This window comes from Falco naumanni, chromosome 3 (assembly GCF_017639655.2).
Source record: "Falco naumanni isolate bFalNau1 chromosome 3, bFalNau1.pat, whole genome shotgun sequence".
Classification (NCBI taxonomy): Eukaryota; Metazoa; Chordata; class Aves; order Falconiformes; family Falconidae; genus Falco; species Falco naumanni.
In genome coordinates this window covers 108,459,122-108,483,628 of record NC_054056.1, presented here as the reverse complement: position 1 = coordinate 108,483,628, position 24,507 = coordinate 108,459,122, and the positions used below count along the sequence as shown (strand labels likewise).

Sequence of the window (24,507 nt, the reverse complement as noted above, 5' to 3'; positions counted from 1 at the left end):
GACAGCAAAGGCACAGTCTCATTTGTTTGCTGACAGCTGAATATCCCTTCCTTTTTTTGCCCGGAAGAAGCAGAGGAAGCATCCAACCTGCGCAGGGGGGCAGCAGGAAGGCTTTGCACCGTGATTAAACCACCCAGAGGTGCAGAAAGCTGACTGCCTGGCATGCTTTCCTAGAGTTTCATAAGGTTTTGGGCATGACGATACATGGGCTGCCTCTTCGCCAGCCAGCTGTCTCTGTCCCATCAGCATGGACTGACCTTCCCAGTCGGCTTCCCTCCCTGCTCCGCAGCAGCTCCAGACAGAAGCAGGGTGTGTAAGGAAGAGAAACAGGTTTTCTCTGGAGAGGGAAACTGTGTTTGTGAAAAAAGCTTTGGATTTATTGCACAGGACCTACTCCACAGGGGATCTGCCCTGAACAACCAAAACTGCAGGCATGCACTTTGGTACTGCGGTGACCAGTGCCATGGGTCTCAGACTGCAGTATCTCATGTTTTCCGTGGCAGGCAGACAACTGGACTGCAGTACAGGCATGGTCACTGCCTCTCAGCCCAGCACATCTCCAGGTTCTATGTGTCTGCCTCCCGTTTCTCCCCAGTGCAGCACCTCCAGCACTATTCCTCCAGTCCAGCCTGCACACGATGCCTCCCTTCCCATGGCACATCCATCCCAGCAGGTTCACTGCCCACAATGAATCTCCACGCATGTTCTCTTGTGCTGCTCTTTCCTAGCAAAGATGTTGTTAAAAAAAACATACATGAGAAGCAAAATGTTACTTGCTATTAACTACCCTCACCGGCACGGCTTGCTGGGACAAAGCCAACGGGTCTCTGACTTCGTATCGCTACTGGGTGCTATTCAAAGGCAAGGGTCAAGTTTGGCTGTATAAAAGTTCGTGTGTAAAGCACAAAGTTAAAACTTGGTTCAAATGCACGGGGTACAGAAACCTGCAGTGCAAGCTCAAAAAGCAGCACAGAAACTCCTGTTCCAGCTTAGGAGACCGCGTCCCCTCCTGCTCCAAAACACCTCGCACTGCTTGGCCAGGCTGCAGAAACAGGACACAAGATATTACGGACTCATAAAGCGTGGTGTAAAACACAGAAAATACCTGGCCAGCAATTTCACAGAAGATCATCTTACAAATTTTACGTCTTTGCTGTGTAGACTGGGCCTCATTTTTTCCATGCCGGGACAGACATGCAGAACAGATATGCAGAACAAAACAGTTGCGCTCTCAGAGCTATTGAGGAAAGGTGAAGAGAGAAACAGGGCTGCAAAGTCCTGCCTAGTTCTAAGTCCAGGACTAAAAGCCATGCAGTTACTCATCTCCCAGATGATTTTAAGCAGCTTTTAACCAGAGCACCTTCCTCCCCCAAAGGTGGGAGGGCTTCTGTTAATGAGGCTTTTCTGAGCATGGTGACTAAACTTGGATATCACCTAGTTGGCTTCATTATGTCCTAGCTCAGCTTTTCTCTCACCTAACACTGATGGATTCAATCTTTTCAACAAATGTTCTAATGCAAACTCTATCCCCCTAGGTCAGTGTCAAATGATAATATATATGTTGCTTTTGGAACCCTGAAACCATAAAGCAAGCTACACGGGTCAAAATTATTTGGTATGATTTACTGGGGGTTTGCATACGGTAAACTAATTCTGGTGAAGAGGAATTATCCTGCAAAAGGCCAAGTTCTTGTGTCTGTTTAGATTTATTTTTGTCAAGAGAAATTTTAACTTTTAAATTCTGTTAGCAACTGGGGCCTTGTAAAAGCGGCGGGGCCTTGTAAACAGAGTCTGGTCAGGAGGAAGTGCTCTCAGCGTCCCATGGCAGAGCTTCGCGTGCTGAGCCAAAGCGAACGCAATCCCTGAAGGAGACATGGAGAAAACCGATAAAAACAGGTGCAGACACCAGGGCTAGCTTGCTGCTTTCAACAATCTGTTTAAAATTAAACTTACGGATACACTCGGGCTCCCACCGGGCCCAAGCAGAGCCGATGAATCACCGGGAAGTGACAGCCCCCCCCCCCGCCTCACCTTCCTGCCCCGCGCCTTGCACAAGGGCAGTAGCACTCGGGGAAGCTGCAGGGAAGCGCGGCGGCTGCCGGGACAGGCAGGCAGAGACCTCCTCCTGCCCTACAAAAGAACTTGTCAGGACAAATATTTCCAAACCAAGAGACAATGTCTCCATTGAGAGAGCTGGTTTGGTTTCTCCACCCTCCTTGTGCAGCCACTGCTCGAGCTGGTTTTGTTATGCTTGTAACGTTAGCAATCACTGCAATGCTTTTCCAGGGCAATGCCACAGCTGCACAGAAATCCACCATCTACTATTCTTTACCTACAGGAGAGGTATACAGATAAAAAAAAAACCCTCTGAGTGTTGCCTTCTGGAGTTGTTCACAGTCCTAAGGCAAGCGTGCTACCACACCTAAGGCCGAGCTAGAACACACTCCTCACAGAGCCACAGGCGGCTCACAGGAGATGAGGAATTACGGAAAGACACCGATAGATCTGGAGCTGGGAAAAGTACGTTATATTCAGTGAAATGTTGCTGAGTACTAGTGTGGCACCACCAGAGCCAGCTTTAACTGCAACTGTCAGTTTAAAATCTCAACAGTTCCAAGTTAAAAAGCCCAGAAGAAAACATTTGGCTCAGATGAGTCACTGCTTCAGAAGCTAAGAAAGCAGAACGGAAGCCAAAAGAAACTGCAGAAATTCTAGGTCAGTAACCTGCTCAAAATTTAGCGTAATTAATAACCACTCTTTGCCTGAAGATACCTCTAGAAGGCAACGGCCTCCTGGCTGAAGGGAGGGAGTTCAGGCGGATGCCGTTCCCCACCGCTGCAGCTGGGGCTCCTACTCCTTCTCCCGTGGTGGTTTCTGGACGACTTTCCGATTTTAAAATACCAGAAAATAAAAGCAATCAAAAATAAAAAAGGTACCGATAGCAACATTTTTAACGCAAAGCTTCTCATGCCAGAAAAAAACGTACTAGCTGTTGTAAATTAAGTGTTGAAGATACACTGTACCCTTTAACGTTAAGAGGACTTACTACAGCCAGCCTGTTAACCACTGTAGCAAAGCCTCACCGCTGATAAACTGCTGAGGGTGCTGCCAGGAGTAAAAAGCAAAACTTTCCAACGCACTTCCCGAATATCATCACAAAGAAGTCAGACAAGACGTTAAGTAAGCGGATGCTTAAACTGGACCAGTAATTACATGGAGACTGGAGGGAGAGCACAGGAGCTGTACAAGCACAAGTTGTGCAGCCAGAGCCTTGGTGCACCAGCTCTGGCAAGGCTTGTAGCATGAGCTGGTCACCACTGGTCTTCATGTTTGGAAAAAGCAAGCGTTCAAGCTGCAGGGTCTTTCAGTCACCGTGACCCTCAAGGTGCCCATGCGACGTCAGGCTGCAGGACTGCCAGCCTGCAGGGTGACAGTTTCTAAGAATCGCTTCTACACTGGACTTGCATGAGAGACCATGATTTAGAAAATAGGAAATCGAAAGGGGTGCGTTAGAGTAAACTGTTCAAAGTCAAGTACAAAACCAAAACCAAAATCCAGAGCCTCACTGTGACTTATTCCGCATGCACAGGAACGCCTGAAGGGGTTGTCTTTATATGCTCCAATAAATTTCACTTCATGATAAAGGGGGGGTGGGGGGTGTAAGGGGAGCAACAATCAGCACAAGAAGTCATTTTCAGACGGCGAACTATCTGAAAAGTAGCTGAGAGTAACAGCGGAGTATAACCAAGCACAGCGATGCAGTTTCCACCTCGACTCCAGATCGAGCAGGAGGGGACGGAAGCTCGGCAGCAGCACCTGTGCCAGAATGGAAGGTGACACCTTGTTTCTTTAGCAAGGGGCAAGGGAACCCCAGGCTTGATGTTCCCCAGAATGAGATCTGCTCTTTTTGCACATCTTTCTCCATGAGGTAATTAAAACGACAAAGAAATCGTGATGCAATGCGACCCTTAACTCTAAAAGCCAGAAAGGTGGGAGGCCATGAAGAGCATTACAATCTTCCCTAAAGCTCATGGCCGTTTCAGACACTTGTTTCACCTGTAGCTTGTTTGCCTTTTCTTTTGGGGAAATAAATAAATAAAAAAAATAAACCACTCCAGAGGCCCATAAAATACCTGGAAGAAGACAAGGGACTCTGTTTTCCAGGAGAAGCAAAAAAACCCACCCTAAAACTAACAAGAAAACCCCCAGAATACATCAAGCTAAAGAGCACAGAAGTGCAGACTAACCAAACCTAAACAGGTGAGATTTCCCCACGCTCCAGGGAAGTGACGTCCTCGCTCTCCAAGCCTCAGCCCCTCAGGAGCACTATCCAGTTCTGCTGAAGGAGCTGCTGACAAGGAAGAATAAATATTTTCATACCCAAAGTTCAGTTTATCTACTTTCCATCATTTGCTGCCAGTGCCAGAGACTGACAGCAAATTATCCAGACACACATTATTACATGACAGCCGAGACGCCTTTGCCTGTATTCCTTAGTCTTTCAGGCAGACTTTTTGAGCTAAGCTGTGTCAATACCAAAAGATTTGAGAAGGTCTGTTCACAGCTGTGCAATAAAAAGACATTTACTGTGAGCATTATATTGGATGTGCCAAAGATGATATCCAATTTAAACCAGTAAAAATCCACAGAACAGCTTTCCCCCTACTAGTTTCAACCCATATGCATTTTCAATATGCTCTAAAGATCTTACTTTGACAGAAGACAAGCCGTGACCATAAACTTTTTTTATGCCAACAAAGCAGCTTATTATAAATTACACCTGGTGTGTTTAGCTAAAGTGGAGCCCCTTCCCTGATCAAAATACACCTTTAGATGGCGGGGGGGGGAAGGGAATTAAGAATGGAGTGTTTCAGGCACTAAGATACAGCTTTATACTTCTGGCAGCCTTTGGAGATGACTGTCACTTTCAGGTAATACAAACCACCTGTAATTTCCCACCATAACCATGCAGAGACACCTCACCAGATGCATGAGGCAGATGTCTGACCAAGGCTGAGCACATCAGAGCCCTTTGTTGTAGGAGTATGACTGCGCAGATGAAGACGACCTAGATTACAGACCCTCTCTCAGCGGCCACCTGTATAACGGGAACAACTCCCTGTTTCCACTGGTGTTTCCGTGCCACACTGAATCCAGCAGAATTTCACAGGAGTGACTCCGACGCTGCAGTTACAGTGCAGGTCTCCTCTACAGCAGAGCAAACCTCTACTCTGATTCGAGTTCAACACGGAGAGCAAAGTCACATTTACAGTTGGCTCATGTTGCTGCCTGCTAACATAGCCTGTTCAAGGGGAAAAGTCTTGCAATTGGATTCCACAAAAATCTGGAAGATGGGTACAAGTCTATCTGCGAGGGGGAAACAGAAGAGCACTAGAAAGATACCAGATACCAAAATCTTCCCAGTGCATACTTTGTGGCATCAGATTTTCGTGCTGACCCCCCGCCTCAGAACACTACAATCATCTGTCTGATGATCAGCCACAGCACTAACATGTGTTCGCTCCTGCTTCAGGTCCCACAGCTCTGCTGAAATGGAGAATCATAAAATCATATTTTTAGTGGTGAAGAAATCGACCACAGTCTTCCAAATACTATTCAAATACTTCTTTTCACTTGAGAGCACAGACCATATTGCTAATCTGACTTGACCTATTTTCACCTCCATCACTGCATGAAAAATACTCAGGCTACCATTCCTCAGATGGAATTACCTCCAGAGGTGCAAATCAGCGTTCATTCACCTTCCTTTTTCAGTAAAGGAGGCTAAGCTCCTTCAGTCACTCGTTACTCAGCGAGTTTTCTATTATTTTAGTCATTTGTGTTTCTGTTCCTGAAGTTTGCTCAATGATTCAGCACTCTTACGCTGCTGGTACAAGCGTGAGACACACTCCTCTGGCTGTGGTCAGACCTATGTCTTTTACAAACCAACAAGTAACTGAGATCTCCTACATATAGCCATGACCATCCAAAAAAGAATGAATGCAGGGTGGTTTGGTCCTGCTGCAAGCTCATTTTCAAAGCTACCACTCCTTACTCATCGTTACCTTACACCTAGCCCAACAAAGATATGCTGGTTTTTTACAGCAAAGTTAACCTGCTTCTAACTCACAGCTGAAAAACCCACAGATGTTCAGCTGAAGTTCATTTCATGCAAACAACTTCAGCTAATCCGCTCCAGCATTTGAACGCTTGGTGGTTGCTTCTAGGCGCTGGTGTGCAAGACCAGCATGAGGAAGTCTGAACCCCGCCATACCTACTGCTGTGCAGAAAAACTTCAGGCAGTCACCAGTGTTAAACCTCTCCCTCCAAGACCAACACATGCCAGAGCCCGATTGACAGCCGGGCTCCTTACCAAGTCCCAACCTGCTGTAGGCTGAACTGGGGCTTTTCTCCCCCAGTTCTGCTGCACGTCGGCGGCTGCACAGCACCAGCCACGGTTATTTGTCTGCATTAGTGGCCGATGAAGCAGCAGCAGCTCTGTCTGGAAGTTCTGCACCATGACTGAAGTCTCTTCTGTTTCGTGTGGATACAAACAGCTCCTGTATTGAGCCATTAATGTATTTCAAGCCTCTGCACGGGAGGATTAAGAGCCATTATTCCCAGAGCATTTGCGACAGACCTCTGTGCACTTCGTGGTGTGGTTAAGGCAGGAATCCGACAGGATTCTGTCTGCTGCCAGCCGTAGCTGTTCATCGAGAAGCAGCAGCACCACAGGCATGAGCTGAAGGTCTTAATCCCCACCGTTTCACCTATGAAATGATGGTAGTTGAGCAGATGCTAAAGGAGGTTTACTGTTGACACCGGTGTGGTGAAGGGGAAGGAGGAGAACCTGGAATAACCCTGCTGTAGAGATGCAACACGATGTAAACCAGCAGGCCCTCAAGAACATTTAAAAAAACACTTGTCAAGAAAACAAGTGACAGTGGTGTGAAGATAAGGACCAGCTGATGCATTGAAGCACTCCACAGATCCAGAACTAAAAAGACCAACCTTAAGTGAATCGGATGTATTATTATTGAAGAAGCAAGAAGAAAAATTTTAACCACAAGTTCCTGAGGAAATGAAGACATGAAAAATGGCTTATAAACCCTACCCTCCAGAAAAGGAACAGCAATCCAAGTAAGGGGATTCGCTACTAATAACGGAGATGGGGAAAATGAAAGATACTGAAATGTAGACCTAAAAGCTGTGTTTATTGAGAGAGATGAAGAACCTGCAGAAGACTGAAAAAACCCCAGTTACTAAGGGCTGTGAAGGATGGGGAAGTAGCCAGGAAGAATGAAGTATATTTGACTGAGAAGTGGTTGTTATGCTCTCACAAGCTACGGAGAGCTTGCAGCTGGATGTTCTAACCCAAAGCCTTTACAGAACTTGCTCAGGGTAAGTCCCCCCAGGCAGCTCAGCCCAGCACCCTGTCAGGGCCGAGGAGTGGTGGTCCCATCACCCCGCTCCCAGTGCTCCCAGACCTGCTACTGAACCTGCCCTGCTCACTAGTCCCCCAGTCCTTTTCGTTGTTTTCTGTTGTGCTGGCGATGAAAGCAGCTCCTGTGGCAGAGCCCCAGAGCCCAGAGCCGTACAGAGCGGGAGCGCAGGCGGCAGCCAGCACGGCTAAGGGCAGCGGGCTGCTGCTCGGCTGGGACTGCACTTCTTCCAGGCATCAGGCTCAAGATGAACACCTGCTAACAGTCAGTTGCACAACGCTCATAGTTCACATGAAACATTTGATTGTCTTACAGGAGACTACTGACCTGATCAGCTTTCAAAAAAGTGCAAACAGCATTTTCTTTAATAATTGGTCAATAACTGTCTTCCTGAAAGGAGGGGGGAAGCTCCTCTGCTTTGAGAGAGGCTCTCGAGTAGAGCTCAAAGTCCTGCTGTAGGCACTCCACCTAGTGGTTTACAGACCATTTATAATTAATAATGCTAATGTTTGCCTTAGCAAGAGCCAATGGAGCAGCCAGAGTGCAGCCTAGAGACCTATCACACATTTGTGAGTGTTCCCATCCTTAATACAGGGGCACAAGCCCCGACACTTAATCTCAAAACGTGCCACAGGACTGCAAGAGCCATGGAAATTTAGATGAGCACCATGTGCTGGGACCACAAGACTGGTGGGTGGGTTTAAAGATGGCTCTTGACATTGCTTATGCTTATGCTTATGCTCCCTGCAACGGACAGAAAACAAACGTGCAAAAGCAGAAGCCTCCCACACAAACTTCTTGTGATAACGGCTGGGAGCTGCCAAAAGGCACGATGCATCAGTGAGTGGCAAACTAATCGTTTCAGGCAGCTGAATGTTCTTCCAGGAAGGCGGAAAAACCAGCTTCCAACCCAGGGACATGCAGGTTCATCCCTTTGTGGAGTTAACAGTGGGTTCATTACTAATAATACCTGATACAACTTGTACAACTGCTGGAGGACTAAAGAAGACTTTGTTTTGGTTTGTTTTCTTTTAGGAAAGGAGTGCAGCTGGCTACAAGCATGTCGAGTACGCTTTGTTATGGTAGGTTTTTTGGTCGTTCAAGGCTGGCTGCAGGAAAGCTTTTCATTCAAAGCCATGTCAAGGCAAGTCACTTAAACTCACGTGAAAGGGAAACCAGAAAGAGCCACCTCTGCTGTCTACAGAGCCCTGAAACTGCAGTATTGATAATGGTGCACAAATCTTTTACCTGCTGCCATTTAGCAACAGGTTAGGAGGACAATCTGCTTTTCTTTCTCCCTTTGCAAAAGAGCCTGAGGAGAAGCACAGCCTACAGGTAAGGTTGGGCGCTCATACCTGGGGCAAACAGAAGATGAAGAGAATCATCTAGAATGACCCTGGAGATGAAGCAGGTTCTCTCTCTTCCCATGAACACCAGAGGTGCTAGAGAAGTGATCTGCAAGCACAAGATACAGTAACAAAATCCAGGAAAAAGGAGGCTCTGGAGCACAGTGTGGAGGCAGTATGGTTCCACTGTGAAATTCCCTTCAAAATTCCCACCCTGCTCTCCTGCTGCCTCCAGCAAGAATGGAGGGCTGCTTGCTCTGTTTTCCCCAAGACCAAGAACCAAATTCCTTAGAAACAACGGCAGAGATGAAGAAGGGAGGCATAAAATAAACTTCACTAATGTATGATTCACTGTAATTTATGGAGAAGTAAACAAGGAAAAAAAAAAAAAAGAGCTTTAAATCGAGATTTATAAAGGTACCTAAGGGAATCAGACATACACACCCATGTATTCATTGGCCTCAAAAAGTAGCTAAAGTTCCAAGTTCTCAGTGCGATTGTACAACCAGCAGATTACACACAGACCCTGCTAACCAGGAGGGCTGCCTGCTCCTGGTGCATCAGGATTAAAGATTCCGATTAGGTGACATTAACTAAATTCCTCTGTATGACCACCATGGGAAAAAGTCACAGAAGGGTGAGCAACAGTGCCCTGATCATCTCTAAAGGTAAGGCAGTATTTATTACCAGGATTCCAGATCACCCATTTTGCCTCCCAACTTCACAGCAAATACTGGGTGAGCAGTATCCAGTGAGAATTTAACTGGGTGCAAGCAAGAAGAGCCTGAGTAAGAATATGGTATTAGAACAGAAGGACAGCAGGTGTTGTCCCAAATGACTTGAACACCCTGGTGCAGCATAAGACAAGACAGAATAGTGGTGTTTTGGCGGGGGGAGGGAGGGAATCCCAAGGGAAAAACCCAGCAGATTTCAGATTGTAACCCCCGTGGCAGGGAAGGAAGCTCCTGAAGCCTTCACAGCCTTACCAACTGATACCTCCTCAGAGCTGTACTCCAAAGAAGCTTGACACCATTTGGGGTCACAGGTCTGGTTGCTGTGACACCAGGTCTTTAATGGGTTTTAATCGCGTTCAAAAGATCCTTCCACCACCCCCTCCTTGCCCTACGCAGAAAGCCTCTTAAAGCCCAGGCTATACTCCCAAGACAACTGGAAGCTGGAACAGAGAGCAAGCAAGCAGCAGCCAGCCTTCTCTCAGATAATGTCTTAAAAATAATGTGTTCAGAAAAGAAAATCACTGGGCAAACTCTCCTCCATTTTCTGCCACCCCCTACCCACATACATACTGCTTCATGGCTATCAGCTTGGAGTCCATGCTCTCCTGCTTTCCTTTCATCACCTGGATGTCAGTCAGTAACTTGGTTACATTGTCTTGCCGAACCTTTATATCCTCATTCTTTATACTGGACACCTGGAGACAGAAAGGAAGATGTCAGTGATGTTTCCTTCCTACAAAACGATTATTTCAGCTTCAAAGTTGATACTGCAAATAATTCACCTCCCCTCTCTAGACCAACTGCTGCATCCACACCCAAGTGCATTGTGTCAAGGGAATAAAACCGGCCATCTAACTAACAAAGCAGGTTTTCTGTAGGCATATAGCTCTTTGAAAACATCAAATTCTCTCACAGTCTAAAAGCAAAAAAAAAAAAGGGTTTTTTTTTGGATGAGAAACATAGTGCTTAGGTAAAAGTGAAGGCCCGCACACAAGCTGTTCACCTATGCAAACCTTCAGTTTGGTAATGGACAGAGACACTTACCTATGACAACCCTAAAACTCTAAAACTTTGCAACCACAAAGACCAAGGAGCACGTGCACTGCAGACAGGAAACAAACATTCTCCTCACACACTTTCACAAGTCTCTGCTGCATGCAGTGAACTAAATATCAGGCTTAGCAATTAAGAAAGTCATTAGCTGGTTTGAGAAAGAAAATTGGGAGAAAAAAGGCAGGTGAGCTCACTGCAGCAGAAAGCTCTGCAGGCAGAATGGGAAGCCCCTTCCAGTGATTCCCGAGCAGCAGCCGGTCGCTCGACAGCCTCATCATTTCCACTACAAGTGTTAAAGCAGCTGAGGAGAAGATTCTGAGCAGATGATTTTATTTTTCTGATAAAATCCTCATGAGAAATGACACCTAGGCATGTTTCACAAGAGCTGTACCACGTGAGAAGTCTATGAATCTGCCAACCACTATAGGGGTTAACACATCTCACCTATTCAATAGCAGCTCCTCTCCACTTCACTTGCCAGCAGGTCATATATCTTTAAGATCTCTTTACATCCTTCTAACGCATTTGCCCACTGTGAAAATGTCTAGAGGAACTAAATGCCTCAGTGAAAATGGTACTTACGGTTATTTGAGAGCACCATGGGATAGGCAGAAGAGTGAGCTACTCTCTCTACACATTGCTTTGATTAATATTTGGAAAAGAATGACAAAAACATGTTTCTCCAGCCCACACTTCAGGACTAATAAATTAGCCTGGAAAGTTCATAAGCATTTTTGGAACTCCTGATACCAACTGTCGCTAAAACATGTCTTCAGTACATGTACTGCAATTCTGTGTTTCAAGAAATGGGAGCAGTTGTAAAGCACATCTCTGAGTTTAAAGGGAAAATGTGTAAGTTTATATTTGGGATACACTGGAGGTTAACACATTTTAAAATAATTCAGGCATCTTATCCTTCCTTTTCTTCCTTCCACTACTACATCTAACATGCCTTCATCTGTCTCTGTGTGTACACATTGTGTGTACATGTGTTTCATTCCCTGAAGCATTTTAAGTAAAGACTGCAGCTCAACTAGTGATCACTCTCCCTCCTACTGAAAGGGACAATTGCTCTTCACTCTCTCCAGAGGACACGGCAAACCTCCCTCCATCCAGCTAACCTCAAACAGATGCTGCTTGTTCAGAAAACCAGGAAAAATATAGTGACTCTTTTTACTGAACTCAGAAAGAATTTGGTTTGCAAGGCCAGAGTGCTGGCTGTTTTCTGGTGGTGGTGTGGGAGAGAGGGGAAGCCTCAAGCAGTGCCATCACGAACCCTAGTGCTGACATTAAGAAAAAGACCCACGAGCAAAAGGGACTGGTACCAGCAACCTGAAGCCAGCTGACTAGCAGGATGGCACTGCAGCTCCTACCTGGGTGACAGGGTAGAGACAGCAAGAAGAGCTGCTGGTGTAAAACAATAATCAACGATGCCGACATCCCTCAACCCTCAGAGCACGCTGCTGCTTTTTGGACTAATCCTCTGTTTTAAAACAGTTTATCTGAAGCTCATCCTGAAAGATCTGTTGCACAAACTTACGCTGGTTACTTTCCTCTTGATGTTCTCCAGCAGATGTTCCTGGCCTCGGATGAAGTACGGATGCTGGAATTCAGTATCATCTTTCTCTGGCTTCACCAATCCTCCCTGCTCAATGTGGACAACCTTTCGAAAGCCATCTGCAAATCAAAGGGGAGAGAATTGGAGAAAAGCTTAACAGGCTAAATATGAACTCGAAAAAGCAGAAACTAGCACGAGTTACCCTTTGTTCGCTTGATGACCTGGTGCTCCACCACTGAGGTATTGCATTCTAACAAATCTCATGCTAAAAATGCTACATGGAAGGAGAAACCCCTCCTCAAAACAACAGACATTCAGACAGTAGCGACTGCTGATCCTCTCTACGTGGCCCAAGCAGCAAGTGGCAGGAGTCCTCTCCAGCCACCACATCCTTCCCCTGCCTCTGCTTCTCCCCCGGAGAGCAAACCCAGGCCACTCAGCTACCTGCCCCGAGCCACAGCTCAACAGATGGCTGAGAAGAGCAGGATCCACTTCTACATCCTAAATACATTTGAAAACCACCTTTTGCTGCTCTTGCAAGACCAACTTTTGCTGATGTTTGGCTGGTAGTGTGGGCCAGCAGGAAGAAGTGATGAAATGACTGGATCTAAACCAAGAATCTCAAGTTAACCTTGCCGTTTCCTAATAAAACCCCCTCATTTGCAGGGAACTGTCGTGTTACATGACTGAGCAGCGTCTTGCCTTGCCTTTTCAATGCAGAGTAAGATAAGGGAAGACATATATTTCAACAAAGCTTTTTTCAAGAACACCACCAAAAAGAGACTCAAACATTTAGCACATGCTCCAGGCAATCCCAGAGGGCTTCTGGTCTATTTATTCAGGGAATAAAATGGTTTCTGAGAGCAATTAGCCATGTACTCAGCAACATACATGATGCAGATAAGGCACCACTGCTTATCATCTCGCATTCTAATGAAAACAGGAGCACCTGGGAGACAAAACCGTGCAAGTGTCCACCAGCACACAATGGGAGATGAGTTATTCCTGCATTTAACTAAACTCTGTTCTCAGTGTCAGTGCCTCCTCACTGCAGCACATGCCACCTCACCCTACAGGTCCACGATGTAGCTGGCAGGCCTAGAATAAATTTGCACATTCCAGGGCACTGCAAGCACCCTGATCCTTAACCTGAAAATAAGGAGGAATGTTCCCAGTCAAGGATACCCCAAGGCACAGAAGGCAAGTGACTTTCCCAAGGCTTCTAAACCTTTCCAGAAAACTTCTTCCTAAATGAGCTGCACAGCACTACAAGGACAGAGCTGACAATCCCTGCTGATGGGGCTAGCAGACATTCAAGTTACCAGTCTACTCACTTTTATACTGAAGCCCCAAATTATTTTATTTTAACCAGTCTACTCCACCTTAAGAAATATAAATCCCCAGTGTTTCTCTCATTCTAATAAGTGATAATTAAAAACATCCTGGCTCCAAAGAATTCCCCAGAACCACAGCGACAAGCACCGCTTTTGTTATTCCTGCAGCAACACAACCTTCTGGTGAGGGTGACAGTGCAATTTCTCTGCTGCACTGGGAAGAGAGGCACGGCACGCTGGAAAGTGCTTCCTCAACAGTTCGGGTAGAAGTTACGCACCGAGATCTTCAGGTGTACTTGAAACACCTAAAAGCCACTCAAAAACAGAGTGTAGCGCATCAAAGTATTTTTGGATCTCAGCATTTTTGTAAACAGCTAGGGTAAATCAAGAGTGTTATTTAAGTTCTCAGACCACAGCTGTGGTTTAAAAAAAAAAAAAAAAAGCTTCCTGCACTTGCAGCAGAAAGTGATTTAGAGAAATTATACGTTATTGTAGCGATATTAGCCAGTTTTCAGTTATTCAAGTCATCCTTAAAAACTAAAGGCCCTGGCCATGAAGCACAGAATGTGCCCCACAGCTATTCAAAGAGCTGGTGTTGAAAGGTAATGAAAATGTCATCCTTTCTAATAACATTGGAATGCTCTCTGCAGCCCACATCTGGAGCATTAAAGTTAATCCCTGATATAACCTCCACGTGAGAGGTGTATGAAAGGCATCCTTTATGTTGCTGCCTATCACAAGAACCCGCAGCCAAAACGTAAATGCAGATCCGTGTGCGCGGGGAGGAAGCCGAGCAGACTGCCGTGAAGCAATGTCTCTGGGATAATCCCAGAACGTTCCTGCTAGCTGGCAGGAAAGAGCAGCTACAAACGCACCCATCAATCTCGAAGCATTTACACAGTCAGGCAGTTCTCGATTTCCTTGTACATCCGAAAGGTAAGAGGAGGATTAAGCAGTGTAAGTTTGGAAAGCCAGGACAGGGGGGAGCCATGGAGAAGAAGAATGCTGCCTGATTAGCACAGGGCAAGGAACCAGTGGCACGGAGATACTCGGACCAAACAGCAAAAGCTTCGGGAAGTCCTCCCTTCCTGTACCCAACCTGAAAGTCCAACTGTGATTCAGTTTGCTCATACAGCACCCAGAACAGGCACAGAGGTGTCCTGAGGCAAATTTTCCATCCGTGCCCATAGCAGATTCCTTTTTTTGCCTGTGAGTGTGCCCAGGAAGGTGACCCAGGCTCAGCACACGCCATCAAACACCAGTTCTGGAAAATTTCATAACCCTTACTCTGGTTTTATAGAGGGACCCACAGCCTGAAAGCTAGCTCAGAGACACTCTTCTTGTTACTGGACTGTCCACCCAGCCAGGATAACAAACTTCCAATTTCCCTGTGAACAGGTACTGCCGAAATACACAACTGTGCTAAACATGAAGTTGATTTGAGAAAAATACAACAAGCTGTACCAGAAGCTAACCAAGCAAATCCCCCCCAAGTAAGTTTAGAAAATCATGTTCCATTTTGGGCATCTTTTTCTTCACTATACGTCCTTTAGCAGTCCCTGTTCTTCAGGCAAACACAACAAGCCGTGCAGTGACAAACTCTGAATTTACCTTCAAGTTTGGATGTACATCTACCATACCACCCAACTCTAAATTAAATTGAAAACCTCAAACTGCCATCAATTACGCGCCGAGAAAATCCTTTTATAATTCAAGTAAATCAAAGTCTCTGTAATACAGGTTGGGAAGAACAGGATCAATGTTTAAAAAAAAAGATTAAGCATAGAAAAAAATATTTATAAGCACCTGAATACTGAAGTTTCATTTACTCATCTTCTAGAAAGCCTAGCTTTCCATCATCGCAACACTGAATCATGCTAGCACGGTAGTGTAACTGAACGTATCAGAAAGATCAAAAAAAAGTGGTTGAGGGCAGGAACTTTGTTTGGAGAACCCAACTCGAGGTCTTAAAAAAATAATACATCTCAGTTCCATTTCTGATCAGAACACGTGGGGTTTTTTTCTCAGAAATATTGAATCACTTGGAAAAAGTGTTGCTAGAAAGAAGTTTCAGCCCTGCCTTAGCTTGGTTTTGGAGATTTATTACTTCTTGCTCCCCGCTTTTTAAAAGAACACCTTGTCACTCAGACATACTTTTGTCCTATCACCTCATTCTGTTCCAGCTCTTCTATCCTTGCTACTGAAAGGAGGAGCTGACACCCAGAATAATGTTATTCCCCCTGCCCTCCCCTACCCTTTTAACATTACGTAGAGTGAGAGGGAACAGACCAGACAGCTTGCTTGCTTCTTCTTACTCCTCCAGTTAAGCAGCAGCCGTCGGAGAGGCAGCCTTTACCTTATTTTATAAACTTTTATATATGTTTTATAAAATTTTATATATAAAGCATTTTATAAAAAAATGCTCAGGTCGATCCTATTCCAAAGCGTTCCTGGGCACGCGAGCACAGATGTGTGCTTTGGAGGGAAGCATCCCCCTCCTCCTTCCAAACACAAGTCAGATGTGGTGACAGGACAGACAAGTGCAGCTGGAAAGGTCATTTTGGGCAGGGAAGCAAAGCTGCTGAAGGAGCCTGTCCTTCTGCAGGGTGCCCTCCCGCCCACCGCCTGCAGACGGGAGCTGAGTCTTCCTCCCTCTCCTCCAGCAAAAGAAACAGCAAGCGAGGTGAAAGGCACTGCTAAGTGATATTCTGGAGGCGTCCCGCTGTCCCATGTCTAATTACACGTAAGCAGCTCAATGAGATCCTTGTTCTCCGGGCAGGATTTGGTATTTTGGGTATACCTCTCCTCGGCAGCGATTCCTTCATTCTCTGGGAACTGCTGACCCTTCTCAGAGAGCTATGCAAGCAGGTGCCACTTTGCACGTACAAGCGTGCATAAGTTAAAAGAAACAAATCACCCAAAGCAAAACCCAAAACAAACCCAGAAGACAGAAAAAGGTCAGGTTAAACTGATTTAATTTTCTTCCACAGAATCACAGAATTGTTTAGGTTGGAAAAGACCCTTAAAATCACTCAGTCCAACCATTAACCCAACACTGCCAAGTCCATCACTAAAGCATGTCCTTAAATGCCACATCTAAAGACTTATCTTCATATGTTAAAAGTTGTGGATTATTGTTGGTTCAAATGGAGGTTTCCATTTGAGTCCATGAAGGACTGAACAGAGCGTGTTCAGTGTTGAAACACAGCTGGGAAGAGCTGTGAGCATTTTGGAAGACAAGACTGCAATTCAAAGCGGTTTTGACAAGAGGAATGAAAGTCAGTACCGGCAAATACAAGGTCCAACTCCGAGGCAGGAATAAAACCAAACAAATATGGGAGGGAAAACCACCAGGTAGAGACAGTAGCTGAACAGAAGATGATCTGAATGCTGTAGCAGATCATGAGCTGAACACAAAAGTCAATGTCACACTGCTGAGAAAAAGGCCAATGGCATAATGGGATATACAGAAAAGTATCACCTTCAAGACACACAAATTACTCTTTTTATTCTGTCCAGTGATACACCCAATGTTGGCTGCTGCACTTCAACAAAGAGATGGAACAAAGTCAGTTCAGAAAGGAATGCAAACAATTGAAGGCTGGAAAACAACCTACAAGAATTAAAAAACCAGGCCGTTTACTCTAAAAAATGTGTGTGAGGGGGAGAAAATAAAATATGAAAAAAAGAGAGGACTGAGGAGAGGTACCAAGTCTCCAAAGACACAAAGGCTGACACAAAGGGAAAAGGAATAAATCTCTTTATATCCACTGCAGAAAGCAAAGAAGTGGACTGTAGCTGGGAAGGTTTGAGTTAGACATTCAGTAATCAACTCTACTGCCTCACAATCCTTACGCTAACAGCTTCTTAATGAACTTACAGAATCTTGGTTACTGGAGGTCTGGAAAAAATAGGTTAGATGCAAAGTCATCAGGAACAACACAGAGGCAGTCGATCTTGCCTTGAAGCAGAGGATTGGACTAAAATGATTGCGAAATCCCTTCAGGCCTATTTTGCTATGATTCTATGGATTTTTTTTTTTTTTAAATAATTGCTGCTGAGTAGAACAAGTTCAGTCCATGCCAGCTCTACATGATGCTGGCAGCAACATCCCCTCAAGAAAGCGAGTAGAAAATGAACAAGCTGTCACAGGGGGTGGGCCTGTCTCGGTGGAAGCATTCCAGAGGAGGTCCTCCTTTATGACACAGCACGGCCAAGAGTGCCGTCACAAACATTTGTGATGGGCAAACACAAGGAAACTGTTCAGAACTCCTGCGCTAAGAATCAGGGAATTTCAGGATAAAAGAAGTCTGAGAGTCTGAAGTTCCTTCCATCCAGCAGAGGTTTTCAGTTTTAGTTGTTATTCCCTTCAGCAGAGGCCAAGCTTAAAACTACCACCTGGTCCCCAAAACCCGAGCGATCGCAAAGCTAGCCAACGCTCCCAGCTTGCTGAAACATCCCTTAAGCCTGGGCAGAAAAGGGGAACCTTATTTCAGGATGACTTTACACTTTGCACCCCGAGCTGCCCAGAAGATACTTACACATATTGAGCTGCCGTACAAAGCTGGCCATGTTGTTGTGTTTGAAGTACTTTGGAAGCACCTCCTTGGCAAATTGGCCTTGGTCAAACACATGGAAACTGCTTCCGCTCTGTCAAAAAACAAAACAAAATGAAACATTACCAACCACTGTTACGCAGAAAGAGAGAAGCCCACCCACCCCTTCATTTCACAAGTATAAATTCTGCATTGCTGTGGGTGGAATCAGTAGCGGCCCCATACCTTGGAGGTCCCTCAGCTGCAGGTAAGAAGGCAGTTGATTAGCTTTGGTTGAAGCTGTTACCATCTGACCAGCGCAAGCTGCCATGAATACAGTTCCAAGGGACCTCAACGACACCCTTCAGCTCCTGATGCGTTGTGTCACGGTGGCTCAGCAGAGCCAGGGTAACTGCCCACAGGAGCACGCTTTGCCAGGGGGGATAAACCCCATTCCCTCACACTCGGCCCAGAAGAATAACACACAGCTGTCAGTTACCGGGAATGGGCGGACAGCTGGTAACTTTGTGCTATGATCAAGCTGCTAATGTGGAAGAACCAGCAAAGCACAACTGCCCAGGGACTTAAAAAAACACAACTCAGGGGGTGAAGCCGGCTACAAAGATTAAACCTCAATTTGCACACCTGCAAACCCATTGATTCCCCAACTTGTCCTAATGAACTTGTTTTCGTAGAGCCGACGAACTTCTGAGCAAATTAAGACAATCAGGCTACTCTGGCTTTAAGCATCAACGTCTGCATACAAATACAGACAGTTCCGTGTCAGGCCAGTCTCGGGCAGCTCACCGTGTCTGTGTCTGCCCAGACCAGGTCCGGAGCAGCTGAAAGCAACATGTGCTTTTGCTGGCAGAGCGAGGACAACACCGACTAGTGAGTTTTAATTTTGGCTGTGACTGATCGTTTTCTACATGTTAATTTAAAAAGTAGGAATAGGCAGGGGGAAGCATTCCTGCTCCTCTAAACCCTGAGGTACTTCTGCTGGTGGATTTTGGAAAATGAGTTATTGCCAATGGAACAGCACATGCCAAGAATAACTAGCTATTTTGGCTATTATAACTATCTTGACTAGTAGTCAGGATCACATTTCAGTCAGTTAGCTCTCAGATCTGTGGTGCCATTTTATCAAGTATGGTTTCTATTACCTTTCTGGCACGCTGAGTGGGAATTATACTGTCAACATAAGCATCTGCAGAACAGCAAAGGAAGGGATTTTCGTTCTGGCAAAGCGACACAAGAACACCAAATGCATTTTACAACCTGCATTTTCTTCCATGACAAAGTCCTGCTCATGATCCATCCTCCTGGTAATACCATCCCCACGTAGCACCAGCACACTGCGCTGGCAGAGCACCAGAGGGGAGCCAAGCCTGACAAGATACCAACAAGTCATTGCACAGCCGTGAAACAACCAGATGTCTTAGTTCAAAAGGAAAGCAGCAGCGCCAGGCCAGACCACCCACATGACAGCAGAGGGATGGCGCCTCCAGAACTCCAAAGTCCTCTCCAGTTCGCTAAAAGACCTTCACAAGCAGGGGCTGCTGCTTCAGTGCTGAACTACATCTTGCTGCCCAAGGTTGGAAGAGCCCCTGTGGCTGTTACTGTGCCAAGCAACAAGATGAAGACAAAAACCACAAGCGCCCCAAACTCCAGTCTTGCCAGATCGGTACTACAGTGAAACACCATGAGCATCTGCGGAACCACAGAACGGTGAGTGTTGGATGTGGTCTCTGGAGCCCAACCAGCCCAACCCCCTGCTAAAGCAGGTTCTCCTCCAGCAGGCTGCACGGGGCCATGTCCCGGTGGGGTTTGAATGTCCCCAGAGGAGACCCCCAGCCTCTCTGGCCAGCCTGTCCCCGTGCTCTGTCACTCTCAAGGTAAAGAAATTCTTCCTCATGTTCAGACGGAACCTCCCGTGTTGCAGTTTGTGCCTGTTGTCCCTTGTCCTGTCGCTGGGCACCACTGAGAAGAGCCTGGCCCCGTCCTCTTGACACTCGCCCTTAAGGTATTGATATACAGTTTCTCTCTCTCTCTCCTGGTGCACAGTATTTGCAGACAGCCACCACAACCCAGCACAAACCTTCAGGGAGAAGATGAGGCCAAGCTCTTCTGAACTGACTTAAGAGTATCAGACGAAATAGCCACAAGACTTGATTTTCAGACAGGTATGTCTTGCCTTTAAAGCTCCTGGGCAAATTCAATGTGGTGTTAATTCTAAAGAATTAAGACTACTAAGAAAAAACCCCACCCCAAAGCAGACTTCAAAAGATTCTGCCTGCCAGTAACAAAACCCGGTAAGGTTTTATTAGAAGTTGTCAGTTCAGGCTTTTTGGTCCATGGATGAGTTTTGTTACTCCCTCAGAGGATTCACCTGTGTTTGAGTATTTGTCTTCATTAAGGTCCTTTACACTTTATCCAATATTTACAAGTACTCCGAGTTGATTCCAACAGCAAAAAAAGCAAGAGAAAGAAGGCAATGAAGCAAGGAAGCACATGCTAGCCACCTCCTAAGGATGGCAACCCACGGCAAAGAAACCATTTTTGAGTCCCATTCCGGGGGGTGGTGGTGGGGTGGGGTGTATTGTGCTGGAGTTGCTCCCTGCCAGAGTTCTTACTTTTTTTGCTCCTGGAAGATAAACAAGTTTGCTGGTGGTCTCCTCTGTGAACTCCAACCACTTGCTGTACGTCACCGCATCCAAAATACTCTGCTCTCTTTATCCACATCCAGAGCCCCCAAACCACCTCCCCACCGAACTGCTCCTGTCCGCCCTTGTGAACCCTCCCCCAGGTTTAGCTGCCCCACAGGACCCCATCCACGCTGCTAACAAGCGGAACAGATTTCCCTCTGTTTTCACAGAAGGATGGCTATTACGCCCCTCAACTTCAAGGAGTTTCACCCAAATCTCAGTGCAGTACCTGCTCCTTCCAGGGGAGTGGGGAGGAAGAGGGGCCTGAGGACAGGCTCTCAGCCTTCAGATCAAACACTGTCAGAAGCACCACACTGCTGTCTTCCTTCATAACGTTATTCATCCTAAAATTCGTATTTTTTAACACTGTACCACTGAAGCATTTCTTTCTGCAATTCTTAGAAATATTCCCATTTCCAGACTACTTATGGCCAGCTCATGCACATTTTATTGGGCTCACACCAACTACCTTTTGCTCAAGCAGCTCTTCTCCGCACCGTGGCCCCCCCCCCCCCCCCCCCCCCGGTGGGTAGCCCACCACCAGCTGGCATGTGCCCCCAGCACATGGCTACTGCTGCTTGGAGTAGCTGCCACCACGGAGCAGTAGAAGACTTGAGAGCAAGGTGGAAGGGCAGAGGCCTAAGGTATGTAAGAAGTTTACAGGGAAACCAACCCAAATTAAATCGCCTGTGACAGGATTATTTGCAGAGTTATGGCTAAATCAGCCCTGGACAGGCATCAACCAAATTCTGCCTCGTGCCTGTTCTCAAGGTCATCTGGTTTCTTCTGCACGGCATCCCAAATCTTCGCCGTGTTAACAAAGCCCAGCAATGTTTTGTGAAATTTTTCTCAGCTCACCTTCTGTGCCAAAGTCATTACAAAAAACGCATTCAGAAGGACTGTTCCAAGATTTCATCTTCGAGCAGCTCTGCCATGACCTCTCTGCAGACTGGAGGGACACTCCAAAAACTGTTGTCTCTGCTTTAGCCAGTGCCTCCCCCACAATTCTTGTATTAATCCTCAGCTTCTCTGCTTTCACTTCTGATTTTCCATGTGGCAAAATATCAAATGCTTTGTGGAAGTCCAGACACATTAGATCTGCCCCAATTCCTTTATCCAAAAAAAGGATTTCATGTCCAGAGAAGTGAGGAGATACAATCAATTTTTGGTAAACCTATGTCATATTTTATCCTGTTTCCATTTACTTCTTATAGCTTCAGTTATTCTCCTCTTCAGAATAATTTCCAAAGCACTTCAAACCATCAAGGTCAGACTAGTTAGTCATTAATGTTCCTTTTAAAATCAACTAGCTTATATGAATGAGGTTAAGCATCTTTCTTGGGGTGACTGCTTATGTTGCAGAAAGGGGATGAGGGGGCTCCTGCTCTAAATCCCACCTCTCCCGCACCGTTAGGGGATGAAAACAGAAGGATCTTGGCTCCCTGGACTGGCAGAAGTCCCCCCTGAGCTGAAACTCATCTCTTGCACACCTGGAACCACGCTTGGCGTTAATGGGACTCAATGGGACAGTGCAGAGGTTGGACCATTTCCCTGCAGTTACCAGGGCTTGTTGAAAGGGAAGGAACAGCACAGGCAGATCTCTTCACAAGGCAGTGCAAAAGTTCCGGCAGTAAACGAAATACAGCTCATCTTGCGTAATTTTGGTATACTTTTATCTTGATACGTTCCAAGTCTAGTTGAGACGGCATCAAACATTTTAGCACACATCAGGTTGTTCTGTCAAGAGCCTCAGCTCTCCCTAAGAGGGGGACAACACGAAGTCAAAATGACTCATGTAACACTAGACATCTTCAACGTGTTGGCCAGCACCAAACTCACTCCTAGTCTAGACCGGCTCTGACCACCCACTGCACACTCCAGGTCTCCACATCTGCACTGGCACCCTGCTGCTCTTCCCATCCTCCACCTCCAAAGCCTCGTGGGTTTGAGAGACTATTTATTTATTCTTCTGGCAAACAAAAAAAACCTGAGATGCCCCAAAAGGGTTTTCTGAAACCGATGCTGGGTAAGAAAAGTGAGTCGATCTGGAAAAGTGGCTGAGTTTAGTCCTGGTGTAGAAAAGTCTCCTTCCGAGTCCAAGTGCTGCTTCTAAGCCACCACGCGTGACTTGCCTCGCTCCCTACTGCCTACGTGTGCTCTGTAGCAGGACATTTAGAGAAACCCTCAATGACCTTTTCAGAATTAAGATTGCAGAAGGGCACTTCTGTTGAGAAAACATCTTTCTGCAAGAGTAGTTCTGCAATGCAGTAAGCTGCTCAAACTTTGTTGTTAATCAGTTCTTGACGGCACTGAATGGCTGAGGTTAAGGAGCCAAAAACTGCAGAACGGGACTGAAGGCTGTAAGTCTTTTCACACACAGCTGGAACTAGAGCCATGAATCGGAAAACATTAAAGCTGCCCACAGGGTACGACCGCTTTGCGGCCGTCCCTCCAGAGGCATCGCGAGCCTGCGGCCCCAGAGCTGCCCCAAATGCTCCCAGCCCCTCCGGCTCCCAAGACAACCTTACAGTTTCGGTGCTCTCACACCAACGGGTTGCTCTGTACCTTCTGCTCCTTCCCCCACAACAAGTTATTTGCTCTCTGCAATGACAAACACAATGTCCGGAGTAATCGAGACGTCGTGGCAATCTGGTGAAGCTCCCACTGACTGCAAAAGGGGAACGTAACCCCAATTTTCAGAAAGGGAAATAAGGAAGACCTGGGGAACTACGGTTGGTCAATCTCACCTCCGTGCCTGGCAAGATCACAGAGCAGATCCTCCTGGAAGCTGTCATAAGGCACACGGAAAATAAGGAAGTCATTGGCTTCACTAACGGCAAGTTGTGCCTGACAAATCTGGTGGCCTTCTATGCTGGGGCTACAGTGTTGGTGGACGAGGGAAACGCAACTGATGTCATCTACCTGGAGCTCTGCAAAGCATCTGACACTGTCCCCGCATGACATCCTTGCCTCTAAACTGGTGAATGTGGACTTGACAGATGGACCGCTCGGTGGACAAGGAGTCGGCTGGGTGGCTGCACTCAGAATTGCGATCAATGGCTCAATGTCCAAGCAGAGGCCGGTGACAAGCGCCGCTCCTCAGGGGGCCGCACTGGGACCAGTGCTGTTTAACACCTTTGCTGGCAGCAGGATTGAGCACAGCCCCAGCAAGCTTGCTGACAACACCGAGCTGTGTGGTGCGGCTGACGCGCTGGAGAGAAGGGATGCCATTCAGAGGGACCACGACAGGCTTGAGAGGTGGGCGCGTGTGAACCTCATGGAGTTCAACAAGGCCAAGGGCAAGGTCCTGCACCTGGGTTGGGGCAACCCCAAGCACAGACACAGGCTGGGCAGAGAATGCGTTGGGAGCAGCCCTGAGGAGAAGGACTTGGCGGTGCTGGTGGACAAAAAGCTCAACAGCACCCGGCAACGTGCGCTCGCAGCCCACAAACCCAACTGTGCCCTGGGCTGCACCACCAGCAGCGTGGCCGGCAGGGCGAGGGGGAGGTTCTGCCCCTCTGCTCTGCTCTGGGGAGACCCCACCTGCAGCGCTGTGTACAGCTCTGGGGCCCCCAGCACAAAAAGGACACGGACCTGTGGGAGCGGGGCCAGAGGAGGCCATGAAGATGCTCAGGGGGCTGGAGCACCTCTCCTGCGGGGACAGGCTGAGAGAGTTGGGGTGGTTCAGCCTGGAGCAGAGAAGGCTCCGAGGAGACCTTAGAGCACCTCCCAGTACCTGAAGGGACCCACAAGAAAGCTGGGGAGGGGCTTTGTACAAGGGCCTGTAGCAATGGGACGAG

General features: G+C 46.8%; 1 protein-coding gene across 4 annotated transcripts in view; it reads right to left on the bottom strand.

The window, feature by feature from the left end:
* HSF1 (heat shock transcription factor 1) overlaps nucleotides 1-24,507 on the bottom strand; it is a 72,131-nt gene that overhangs the window by 33,055 nt on the left and 14,569 nt on the right. For 3 of the 4 annotated variants that reach the window (XM_040585833.1, XM_040585832.1, XM_040585835.1), the window contains exons 2-4: nucleotides 18,009-18,117; nucleotides 12,116-12,252; nucleotides 10,093-10,217 (exon numbers count right to left, since the gene is read on the bottom strand). In XM_040585833.1, coding sequence (XP_040441767.1) covers nucleotides 10,093-10,217; nucleotides 12,116-12,252; nucleotides 18,009-18,117 — 371 coding nt within the window. Of the gene's footprint in view, nucleotides 1-10,092; nucleotides 10,218-12,115; nucleotides 12,253-18,008; nucleotides 18,118-19,280; nucleotides 19,329-24,507 lie in introns of those variants that run through there. The other variant, XM_040585834.1, reaches the window with a different exon arrangement.